Source organism: Bos mutus, chromosome 20, assembly GCF_027580195.1.
Source record: "Bos mutus isolate GX-2022 chromosome 20, NWIPB_WYAK_1.1, whole genome shotgun sequence".
NCBI lineage: Eukaryota > Metazoa > Chordata > Mammalia > Artiodactyla > Bovidae > Bos > Bos mutus.
Genome location: NC_091636.1, coordinates 39,973,485 through 39,986,951, shown reverse-complemented (window position 1 = coordinate 39,986,951; position 13,467 = coordinate 39,973,485). Strand labels below are relative to the sequence as shown.

The window sequence follows — 13,467 nt, the reverse complement described above, 5'->3', positions numbered from 1 at the left end:
AAAGTTACAATCTGCTTAAAAAGTTACAATCTGCTAAAAAAAAAAAAAGCACTCCATCTTGACCTTCATCCTCAGTCCCCTGCCGCTGAAATTATTTGTTTATTACCGGATCCTTCTTTCTGCTTAAACATCTTCTTCACGGTCTGGCAGGCTGAGCCATCCCCAAGGCACACACCACAGCGGTCCTCTGTGGCGTTGGAGTCGATCTCATAATCGCAGCCGACCATCTGCGAAGAAGAGAGGTTAAGGGTGAGTGACACGGGCAGGAGATGCCACGCCTGCATCTCCTGCCCTGGACCTCTGACTCTTCTTCCCCCTTTGCTCTGGATGAGATCAGGGCTGACGACAGGTAGATGTGTTTTACACTTGTTATGTTACATACGAAATGTACATGCTAGTCATTGTTCCTATATCAGGTATTGACTACAGAGTTGGTAGCCAAGATACATACTTGGTGTCCAAGAAACAACTGGAAAGTGCCCTAAAACACTAACTCACATGGATTAGGACACAGAAATACTGACCACTGACTTGTACATGGCAGTTGGTGGTGGCGGTTTAGTCTCTAAGTCATGTCCGACTCTTGCAAGCCCAAGGATTGTAACCTACCAGGCTCCTCTGCCCATGGGATTCTCTAGGCAGGAATACTGGAGTGGGTTGCTATTTCCTTCTCCAGTACATGGCACAAAGAAGAATAAAGAATAGAAATGGAGTCTATAAAAACACATTTCCTTTTCCTGGTGGCGGCCAGAGCAATACTCAAAGCATCCACTGATGATAAAGGAAACACTGCTTAGAGGGAAACGAGGTGTGCACTGAATGGGTCTGCGGTTTCCCCTGAGCCAGAAGCAGAATTGAAAACAGTTTCAAAAACAAAACAGTGAAAAACGTCTTGGAATCAAGAGTCATTGGAGCAGCGAATCTCTTTCAGATGTGCAAACCTCATGCCCTCTCCTCTCTAATGAGATTCCCAGGGATGATGCAGTGGCTATAGTCATTGTCACCTACAGTCAGTTGTTCACTCCCTTTACTTTCCTGGTTTCATGCTGAGACCACTCCAGTCCCACACAGGATGAGATCTCGGCCGTGCAGACCCACATCAGACTCTTGGGAGCCTCCTATGACCCCAGCCCCTACTACACGTCACACTTATAGTATCCCAGCCATCCTGACCTCCTTCCTTCCAACTACACAGGAGAAACTGGTTGTTTCTCCCCTGAGCCAGGACTAATCTTGCTCATGTGCCCTGGACCCGATCCTTTCTCAGTGTTCTGTCTGTTGGTCCTTCCCAACCATCATCCTTCCCTCTCCATCTTCCTTCTCCTCTGCCTACCAGTACAACCAAGTCTTTCCCATCCAATATCCATACTGGAAAGGAGAATATTAAACTTGGGGTGTTTGGTGGCATCAGATACCCAAGAATGGTAACATTCAGATGGAAAGTCATGAAACACGTGAGCTTCCGCTGAAGTCCTTTGTTGCTGGCTCTTTTCTATGGCTTGTATTCCTTAACCACATTTCAATGATAGAAAAAGGGAAAAACACATCATAATCTCTTAGTGGGATTTGTCTTTTCTGTTTGGGAAGAAGAATTGTGCCCAAGTAGTTTTTTTCTCTCTCTCAAAGATAAGTTCCTTTCTTACTTTAAAGCCACCTTGAATCGCCTGAAAGGAATAACCATTTAGGTCTTTAAATATATTCTCCCTCCACTAGCTAAATAGAGGATGAATGCCCACAGATAGAAAATGGCACCATTCCTCAGTTTAACCATCTCTGACTTTCTTTATGTTTGAAGATTGTGCCACTTGACTCAATTGGGAAACACAAAATGCTGCTGCTGCTAAGTCGCTTCAGTTGTGTCCAACTCTGTGCGACCCCATAGACGGAAGCCCACCAGGCTCCTCCATCCATGGGATTTTCCAGGCAAGAGTACTGGAGTGGGGTGCCATTGCCTTCTCTGCACAAAATGCTAAGAGATTTAAAAAACTCAATCACACTAATCACGATGGAAAGGAAAGAAACAGTCTGGATATGTGCCTTTAGTGGCTATAGGTAAAATGCCAGCCCTTCACAAGTGATGTATTTATGTCAAACTTGATCATCTTCTAATAAGCTAAACTTTACACATCCTATTCCCAGCGACTTCATTTCTTCACTAATTTGGAACGAGCCAGGGAAACATACTTTGCAACATAGTAAAGTGTTTTTAAACATCTGTACCAAGAGGGGAATGGATTAAAAAATATGAAGAGGGACTTCCCTGGTGGTCCAGTGATTAAGACTCTGAGTTTCCACTGTAGGGGCCATGGGTGAAATCCTTGGTTGGGGAACTAAGAGCCTGCAAGCAGCATGGAGTGCCAAAAAATAGTGGGAAAACATGAAGAAAAAGGAAAGAAGTTCAGAAAAACAAACACCTCGAGCGCATCTTTCTCCTCCACCAATATCTGCCTGCATCCCTCGGGGGGCAGGGGTGGGGAAGGAAACACACCCCCGTCAGATGCTGACCCAGAGCACAGCACATGGTGCTGGTGGAGACTTCACCCTCTGCTCCTCCAGCAGCCGCGCACAGCACAGTCAAAGCTGAACTGAGTACAGAACCGAAGGCTTGGAAGGTGGAAGCCCAGCCTCCTGACTACACAGAACCTGTAAGGCTCTCAAGGAAAAACGAACAGACATCCCTTTCTTCCGTGCCCTGTGATCTGGCAACAGGGCTACGATGGATAACACTGTCTTTCTGCCTTCAGCAGGTCAGAGTGGGCTGTGCTGCTGCCACCAATGCAACGACGACTCCAGGAAGGCTCTCCTCCTGGTGACTCTTAGGAGGTCAGACAGCCACCCCACAGGCTGCATTTCTTTACAAAAGGAAATCACTCTAATTTCCTATCACTATTTCTTTTTTTTTTAAACAGCTTTCTTGGGGTGTAGCTGATACATAAAATACTATACATATTTAATTTTATAATTTGATGAGTTTGGACTCATACAAACACCTGTGAAACCATCGTCACAATTAAGGCAATAGACATATCCATCTGATCCAAAAGTTTTCTTGTATCCCTTTTTTTGTGTGTATGGTAAGAACACTTAACATGAGATCTACCCATTTCATAAGTTTTTAAGGGAACAATAGAGTGTTGTTAACCACAGGCAATACATTGTATAGCAAAGCTCAAGCCATATTCATCTTGTGTAAGTGAAATTTTATACTTGTTGAACAGCAACTCTCCATTGTTCCCTTAGCAACCACTGTTCTCTGTCTCAGTGAGTTTGACTATTTTAGATTCTCCTATATGTAGAATCTTGTAGCATTTGTCCTTCTGTGATTCACCTGTTTCACTTAGCATAATGTTCCTAGGCTCATTCATATTGCCAAAATGACAGAATTTACTTCTTTTTTAAAGTTGAACACTATTCTATGATATGCATATACCACATTTTCTTTATCCATTCATTTATTGATGAACATCTGGGTTGTTTCCATTCATATCTTGACTAGTGTGAATAATGTCACTATGAACTTGGAAGTCCAGATATCATTTTAAGATCCTGATTTCATTCCTTTGGATATATACCTAGAACTGGAATTGTTAGGTCTTATGGTAAAAATTAAATTTTAATCACAAACTAAATATTTAAATTTAATTAAAGTTAAATATGTATCTAAGTATTTTAATTTAATCAAAATTAAATATTTAAATTTAATTTAAATATTTAAATTTAATTAAAACTAAATTATTTTTAATTTTTTATTTTTTTCCATAGTGGCTGCATCACTGTACATTCCCACCAACGGTGCACAGGATTCCAATTTCTCCACATCCACACCAGTACTCACTATCTCATATGTGTTGGTAACAGCCATCCTAACAGCTGTGAGGTGATAGCTCATGAGTTTCACTTGTATTTCTCATGTTTAATGATGTTGAGCACCTTTTCACATATCTGTTGGCCATTTGCATATCTTCTTTGGAGAAATGTCTATTCAAGTCTTTTGTTCATTTTTAAATCAGGTTATTCTTCTGCTATTGAATTGTAGGAGTTTCTCATATGTTTTAGATATTAACTTCTTATTATATATATAGTATGCAAATTTTTCTCCCATTCTGTAGGTTGCCTCTTTACTCCGATGGCTATTTCCTTTCCTGTGCAGAAGTGTATCACCAGTTCTTGGCCCTGTCATCTGAACTGAAGAGTATCCTATCTTGAGTATTACATAGAGAAATCAGGTCCCAGTCTTTCAGTGGGGCTTTTACCCCTATGTAAGTAAATAAGTAACGTATTTTCTTACCTAATTCTCATTTTTTCATCATGAGTTAACACTGTTTTACTTAGGAAATTCTCATATAACAAGACTGAAATACCAACTGGTGCCTTGACCTTATCCACTGAGAATGTCGTTATTTCTTTCTGCAGTCCCTTGGCAAAGGCAGAGACTGGAAGAATGCCTGGTTCCAAGATGAGATTCATTCCCAGCCAATGGAACTTTAGTGTGAAGATAGGGCCAGTTATGCTTAACTGAGAACAGGTAAATGACATTGTCCTTTAACAAATGGGACAGCAGCAGTAATGCTTTCTTACCATAACACTAAGGGCCAGGAGCCTGGATCTGGTCTTCTGGAGAGATAGTTGGCCCAGAGAAATTGCCACCTGGGTGTTCAGCCAATCACTGAGTTGGCCAAAATGGCCATGACAGAGAACAAAGAGGAGTTGGAAAGATGGTGAGAGCAATGAGAAGCGAAGCTAACTTACGACAGGTAGGAAGACTGTCAGGGAAGCCTGAGGACTCAGTGGGGGTGAAAAACACTGATTTATAAGGGAATTCACAAAGGCAAATTATTATTTTAAGAAGTGTACAGTAAACTTATTATAAAGGCAAAAATCATTATGGTAGGTTGATCAGAATCAGGGTCCTAGGGTGAGAGGCTGATGGATGGCTAAGAGAAGACCAAGGGATGGTTGATATGACAGTTCAAGGCATCAAGGCTGATTGGGAAGGAAATGAAGCCAAAGCTGCACTGACTGGGAGAAAAGGGAAGAGCAAAGGAACTGAAAGTCAGAGAACTGGTTACCAAAAGGGTGAGTGAGCTGGAAGACTGGTATCCTGTCTTAAGACAGCAGGTAAGACTGCAAAGCTGGGATAGTAGGAAGAGGGGTGGGAATATCTGTTCATATATTTAAAAGCTTATTGCATGTCATACTTGTGATTAAAAATAAATGACATCCTGAAAGTCATTGTTTAAATTTGTATCTGTGATAAATAAGCTTAGAAGTTCAGAGAATAGAAAGGCCAGAAATAAACCCATGCATTTATGGTCAGTTAACATGAAAAAGGAGGCAAGATTATGCAATGGGGAAAAGACTCTTCAATAAGTGATGCTGAGAAAACTCGACAGCTACATGTAAAAGAGTGAAATTAGAACATTCTCTAATATCATATACAAAAATAAACTCAATATGGATTAAAGACCTAAGTGTAAGACCAGATACTCAAAAACTCCTAGAGGAAAACACAGGCAGAATACTCTTTGACATAAATCACAGCAATATTGTTTTGGATCCATCTCCTAGAGTAATGGAAACAAGAGCAAAAATAAACAAATGGGACCATATCAAACTTAAAAGCTTTTGCACAGCAAAGGAAACCATAAAGAAAATGAAAAGACAACCTATGGAATGGGAGAAAATATTAGTAAATGAGGCAACTGACAAGGGACTAATTTCTAAAATAAGCAAACAGCTTATACAGCTCAACAGCAAAAAGAAATAAATCAAATAACAAAATAGAAGACCTAAATAGACATTTCTCAAAGAAGATAAACAGATAGCCAATAAGTACATGAAAATACACTCAACGTCACTAATTAGCCAAATGCAAATCAAAACTACAATGAGGCATCACCTTACACTGGTCAGAATGGCCATCCTTGAAAAGTCTACAAATAATAAATGCTGGAGAGGGTGCAGAGAAAAGGTAACCATCCTACATCATTGGTGGGAATGCAAATTGGTGCAGCCACTCTGGAGAACACTACAGAGATTCCCTTAAAAGATAAAAATAGAGTTGCCAAATGATCCAATAATCCTATTCTTGTGCATATATCCAAAGAAACTCTAACTCAAAAAGACACATGAACCCCAGTATTCATAGCAACATTATTTATAGTAGTCAAGGTGTGGAAGCAACCTAAATGTCCATCAATAAATGAATGGATAAAGACAATGTGGTGTATATGTACAATGGAATATCACTCAGACCAGGGGGCGCTAGTAGTAAAGAACTGGCCTGCAATTCAGGAGACATAACAGGTTTGATCCCTGGGTCAGGAAGATCCCCTGGAAAAGGGAATGGCAATCCACTCCAATATTCTTGACTAGAGAATCCCATGGACAGAGGAGCCTGGCAGGCTACAGTCCATAGTGTCACAAAGAGTTGGACATATGAAGAAACATGCATGCAAAGAAGAATGAAATAATGTCATTTGCAGCCATATCGATGGACCTAGAGATTGTCATATAAGTGACGTAAGTTAGAGAAAGACAAATACCATGATATCACTTATATGTGGAATCAACAAAAATGATACAAAGTAACTTATTTATGAAACAGAAATAGACTCACAGACACAGAAAACAAACTTAGCTACCAAAAGGGAAAGAGGCTAGAGGGATAAATTAGGGATCTGAGATTAACAGATACATACTACCCTAAATGAAATACATAAACAATAAGCTACTGTATAGATGCTACCTATTGATCTCTACCTACTATTCAGCACAAGGAACAATATTCAATACCTTGTAATAACCTATAGTGGATAAGAGTCTGAAAAAGCATATATATATATATATATATATATATATATTTCATTCCTGGTAACTCAGCTGGTAAAGAATCGTCCTACAATACAGGAGACCCCAGTTTGATTCCTGGGTCCAGAAGATCCCCTGAAGAAGGCATAGGCTACTGACTCCAGTATTCTTGGGCTTCCCTGGTGGCTCAGAGAGTATCTACCTGTAATGCGGGAGATCTGGGTTCAATCCCTAGGTTGGGAAGATTCCCTGGAGGAGGGCATGGCAACCCACTCCAGTATTCTTGCCTGGAGAATCCCCATGAACAAAGGAGCCTGACAGGTTACAGCCCATGGGGTGGCAAAGAGTTGGACATAACTGAACAACTATGCATAGCACAGCACAGCATACTGAATTACTTTGCTGAATGCCTGAAACACTGTAAGTCAACTATACTTCAATAAAAAGTAAATTACATAAAAAGAAAGGAAGATACCAAGTTACCTAGGGAGAGGTATTAGCCCAGCCCTGTACTTCATATGAGAATTCAACAGCAGAAGAGAGAAGAGCAATATTTACAAAATTTAGGGGGAAAGACAGTGTGATGCCCCAAATTTTGTACCCAGTCAAGTGTCCTTCAAGAAAAAAGCAAATTTATACATATTTTTAAACGAGAAAGAACTCTGAGGATGCTGTATCCATTAACACTAAAAAATCTAGCAGAAGGTGAGTGTAAATCTTTCCCAAAAAAGGACAGGAGAAAATAATTTGACTGCAAATACCACTTAAAATCTTAGTCTTGTGTAGATACAGAGGGTAAATTAAATAGTAGAAAAAAATCCAATAAATAGAAAAAAAAGAAGCTTAGAAATTCAGTACAGGTTAAAAAAAAAAAATGGGAGAGGAACACAGAGTTACTTCTCCTAAAAAAATTCAGTTCTGATCAACATTCAATAATCCCCTTGACAACAAAATCTGCAAATCTAACATGCCAAAATGGTGGCAAACATCATTATTTCAAAATAGCTAAATATATGAGTATAAGCAACTATAGCAGGTATTTATATGACCATAAGCAAGCATTTTCATATACACAATGATGAATCAGATACCATATACATTTTTTTCTGATGGTATAACTTTTCCTTTCAATACATGTTCAGTTCCCTTTGAAAAAAAACTGTAGTAAATGAATAAGAAGACTAACAAAAGCTGAAAATAACTACAATTTGGATCTTTAAAAGATAAACTGCATTCAGGCTATTAAGGTAAATTTGATTTGACACAATTTCTCAGCTTAAAAACTTATCTCAGTGTGGTATAGACATAAAGTGAGTAATTAATGTTTCTAAAAGACCTTAACTGGTTTCTAGAAAGAAAAAAGCAAGCTGAGAGAATCTGACTTATTCTATTAAGCTGATTTAATTGGCTTCAAGAGAGATATCCTACACCCCTTATGTTTCCGTTCAAACTACTTGCTTTTTCCATCAAAAGCTAAAGACAGTCTCTATACAGGCAAAGGTATTTAGGTCTAAAAGATAATTTTAGCATCACATTCATTTCTTGATGACTAAAGTTCTCAGCCCTAACAGCATATGGCAATCACCTGAGGAGTCTTAAAAATACCAATGCCTAGTCTCCACATCCAGGTGATTTCTGAATTAATAGGGTGGAGATAGAGCCAGATATCAGTATGGGTTTTAAAAGCTCTCCAGCTGATTCTAATAGGCAGCCAGACCGGAAAACCACTGTATTAAATGGCCATGGGGCTGTTGGGGCCTAAATTAGCCAAACTTTTTCCCACTCTGGGGAACAGACCTAACCTAAAATATATTAATTATTTTTGGCTCTTTGCAGCTACAATGGTAATTAGTGTGTCAGGAAGAGAATTTTGCCTGAGTTCCTTCTAATTTAGAGTCCGATTATGACCTGCTGTTAGCTCACTCAGTCCTGGGAAACATACACTGCCTCCCTGTGCCTTGGTCAGGACTGGAATAAGTCCATCAGCACCTGCAGGGTGATAAATTCACCTTCCCAGGGTGCTAAACACTGACGGCCAGGATCGTCTCATGGTGATAACTCAGTCCAGTGGAAAAACTGTGACAATTACTTGCAAAAATGAGTAAAATACATTAAGAGTTTTTGGTGTGCCATGGGCTGTGTTAAGGGCTTTACATATAAAACTCTACTTAATCTAAAAATATGTTAATATCTCAATTCTATGAAAGATAAATGAGTCTTAAAAAGATGTATAGAGTTACACATCTTGGAAATAGTGGTATTGGGTTCAGATTCTAGGGCCTAAGCACTAAGCCCTTCAGTTCAGTTCAGTTCAGTTGCTCAGTCGTGTCCGACTCTTTGCAACCCCATGAATCACAGCACGCCAGGCCTCCCGGTCCATCACCAACTCCCGGAGTTCACTCAGACTCATGTCCATCAAGTCAGTGACCCCATCCAGCCATCTCATCCTCTGTCATCCGCTTCTCCTCCTGCCCCCAATCCCTCCCAGCATCAGAGTCTTTTCCAATGAGTCAACTCTTCGCATGAGGTGGCCAAAGTATTGGAGTTTCAACTTTAGCATCATTCCTTCCAAAGAAATCCCAGGGCTGATCTCCTTCAGAATGGACTGGTTGGATCTCCTTGCAGTCCAAGGGACACTCAACAGTCTTCTCCAACACCACAGTTCAAAAGCATCAATTCTTCAGTGCTCAGCCTTCTTCACAGACCAACTCTCATATCCATACATGACCACTGGAAAAACCATAGCCTTGACAAGATGGACCTTTGTTGGCAAAGTAATATCTCTGCTTCTGAATATGCTATCTAGGTTGGTCATAACTTTCCTTCCAAGGAGTAAGCGTCTTTTAATTTCATGGCTGCAGTCACCATCTGCAGTGATTTTGGAGCCCCCCAAAATAAAGTCTGACACTGTTTCCACTGTTTCTCCATCTATTTCCCATGAAGTGATGGGACCGAATGCCATGATCTTCATTTTCTGAATGTTGAGCTTTAAGCCAGTTTTTTCACTCTCCATTTTGACTTTCATCAAGAGGCTTTTTAGTTCCTCTTCACTTTCTGCCATAAGGGTGGTGTCATCTGCATATCTGAGGTTATTGATATTTCTCCTGGCAATCTTGATTCCAGCTTGTGCTTCTTCCAGCCCAGTGTTTCTCATGATGTTCTGCATATAAGTTAAACAAGCAGGGTGACAATATACAGCCTTGATGTATACCTTTTCCCATTTGGAATCAGTCGTCGTTCCATGTCCAGTTCTAACTGTTGCTTCCTGACCTGTATACAGGTTTCTCAAGAGGCAGGTCAGATGGTCTGGTATTCCCATCTCTTTCAGAATTTTCCACAGTTTGTTGTGATCCACACTGTCAAAGGCTTTGGCATAGTCAATAAAGCAGAAATAGATGTTTTTCTGGAACTCTTTTGCTTTTTTGATGATCCAGCAGATGTTGGCAGTTTGATCTCTGGTTCCTCTGCCTTTTCTAAAACCAGCTTGAACATCTGGAAGTTCACAGTTCACGTATTGCTGAAGCCTGGCTTGGAGAATTTTGAGCACTCCTTTACTAGCGTGTGAGATGAGTGCAATTGTGCAGTAGTTTGAGCATTCTTTGGCATTGCTTTTCTTTGGGATTGGAATGAAAACTGACCTTTTCCAGTTCTGTGGCCACTGCTGAGTTTTCCAAACTTGCTGGCATATTGAGTGCAGCACTTTCACAGCATCATGTTTAAGGACTTGAAATAGCTCCACTGGCATTCCATCACCTCCACTAGCTTTGTTCGTAGTGATGCTTTCTAAGGCCCACTTGACTTCACATTCCAGGATGTCTGGCTCTAGATGAGTGATTATACCATCGTGATTATCTGGGTTGTGAAGATCTTTTTTGCACAGTTCTTCTGTGTATTCTTGCCACCTCTTCTTAATATCTTCTGCTTCTGTTAGGTCCATACCATTTCTGTCCTTTATCCAGCTCATCTTAGCATGAAATGTTCCCTTGGTATCTCTAATTTTCTTGAAGAAAACAAGCCCTTATGCTTTATTAATACTTAGTTATTTTCATATAGCTTTTCTTTCATTGATTAAAAACACCTTCTCTTTATTTATTTTTGGCCATGGTGAATGGCATGTGGGATCTTAGTTCCCTGACCAGGGATCAAACCCGTGCCCCAGCTGTGGAAGCACTGAGTCTTAATCATGGGACCATCAGGGATGTCCCCAAAACACCTCCTCTTTAAACTGAGGTTTATGATCAAGTACTGGATCTCAAAACTTGTTCCTTAGTTCCTTGCAAAATAGACTGTAAGCAATGGGAAAAATTCCTCAGTGGTTGTACATATAAAGGCATTAAAAAATCAGTTTGGTCACTCAGTCATGTCTGACTCCTTGTGACCCCATGGACTGCAGCACACCAGGCTGCCCTGTCTATCACCAACTCCCAGAGCTTGCTCTAACCCATATCCATTGAGTCCGTGATGCCGAGTCTGATTAAAAATCAGACCCAAGTAATTTATATAAAGGCAAGAGTTTCTTAATGGAGTCAATGTGAAAAGTTAAACTGATATCAGAAGACCTGGTTTATAATTATCTGTCATGCCATCTCTCTTTCTTAAGGTGATCATGTTGGTGATCAAGGTGAATTAAATATCAAAATGCTTTGTGAAAAACACTATATAGTTGTTTATTAGTTTTTCCTCAAATTTACTGTTGGCAAGTAACCAATGAGTAATTCAAAGCCACTGAAATAATTCGAGTTGCCTTTTCCTAATAATTCCTCCAAAGAATTATTCCTCAGAAGAATAATTTGATTCTTCTTCAATTTGACTCAGCTCCATGCCTGAAATATCACAGAGCGCGTCAACAGCTCAAGAAATGAAGACAACAGCAGGAGGACATTTGGTTTCTAACTGTGACCTTGATGAACACTGAAAAGTCTTGTCTCAGACTGTATAAAAATACCAGTCCACATGCAAATACCACAAAAGCAAAAGATTAAAACATTTAACTTTCCAAATTAATAAAAAATCACGATTTTATAAAGTTGTAGATTAAGGAAACATACCCAATACCTTACACATGCCATTAATACAGACATTTCTGCTGTTGCCGCCTTCAAAGCAAGGGGTACCATCGATGACAGCATCCAGCATTTTCTCGGAAAAGTGGCCATCTATGGGTCGGCAGTAGAGCTCACAAGGACGTGCTGAAGTGAAAAAGAGACAAATGCTCACAAATGAGCTTCCCAGCTCAGCACCCTTCCCCCAGGATTTGTACACAGGACCCCCCAGGTGTCATCAATCTGAAGATTCCCATCCTCCACCTTTCTATGACACATGCTGTAATGGGGACTTCTTTCTTTTAAGGAGGTTTACAATAAATTAAACTGGGAAGACTGCTTTAAAATGCTATCTTTTGTAACAAATGAGGAGACCTTTCAACCCAATGTTGAACTGTGCTTATAAAAATAAGGTACTGAGTATCTGGGGTTAACCTAGAAAATAAGTAGTAGAAAGCAGAGGTGCCAGACTGCAGACAAGCATGATGCTTGCCTACTCTTTGCAGCAAAGTAAGCAGACCACTGTGGGAGATCCTTCCATGCGGGCCAGCTCATTACTAATACCACTGCCTCTATCATAAACCAACCCAACAAATATTCTCCCTTACTCTCTTCAAGAAGTCCTTGGACACAGGTTTACAACCACATAGAAACAAAAGATCTGTGTTTTATCCAAAGCAGAAGCCAACCTGCTTATCACAGTGGTCCCTCCCACTGTGCTAGGTCCTGCATTGAATCCATTTTAAGGCCCAATTTTCTGTTCACTTGTGAATGAAGATGGGTGATCTCCCACATATAAATGTTCTAAAGATTTATATAATAAAATTCATATCTATTTGTAAGTACTTAGAATAACCAGAAAAGGAGATAACTTTCAAAACATAAATTGCCTTAAAAATTTTAATAGGTAATACATGTACATGCATGCATGCTCGGAAAAGGCAATGGCACCCCACTCCAGTACTCTTGCCTGGAAAATCCCATGGATGGAGGAGCCTGGAAGGCTGCAGTCCATGGGGTCACTAAGAGTTGGACACGACTGAGTGACTTCCTTTTCACTTTTCACTTTCCTGCATTGGAGAAGGAAATGGCAACCCACTTCAGTGTTCTTGCCTGGAGAATCCCAGGGACGGCGGAGCCTGGTGGGCTGCCGTCTCTGGGGTCGCACAGAGTCAGACACAACTGAGCAACTTAGCAGCAGCAGCAGCAGCATGCATGCTAAGTCACTTCAGTCATGTTCCACTCTTTGCCATTCTATGGATTGTAGACTGCCAGGTTCCTTTGCCTATGGGATTCTCCAGGCAAGAATACGGGAGTTGGTTGCCATGCCTTCCTCAAGGGGATCTTCAATGACCCAAAAATCGAATCCCTGTTTCTTAGGTCTCCTGCATTGGCAGGCGGGTTATTTACCACTAGGACACCTAGGAAGCCCTATAATAATAAGTTCAAATGGTAATTTTCTTTGAATATTATGTCTTTTTTTTTTAAGTTAAAAATCTAAGATTATCCCCTTCAGAAATGTCTTTTTGGGATCTCTTCTGGGTCTGTTTCCTGGGGAACGTGCTGTTAATTTCTTGGTGTTGTGACCAGCTGAGGGTTTGATGAGACCAGCCAT

General features: G+C 40.3%; 1 protein-coding gene across 2 annotated transcripts in view; it reads right to left on the bottom strand.

Annotated features, from left to right (window-relative positions):
- Positions 1–13,467, bottom strand: part of ADAMTS12 (ADAM metallopeptidase with thrombospondin type 1 motif 12) — a 393,807-nt gene that overhangs the window by 123,983 nt on the left and 256,357 nt on the right. For both annotated transcript variants that reach the window (XM_070357669.1, XM_070357670.1), the window contains 2 exons: positions 11,866–11,999; positions 107–227 (listed from right to left, as the gene is read on the bottom strand). In XM_070357669.1, the coding sequence (XP_070213770.1) occupies positions 107–227; positions 11,866–11,999 (255 nt within the window). The remainder of the gene's footprint in view (positions 1–106; positions 228–11,865; positions 12,000–13,467) is intronic.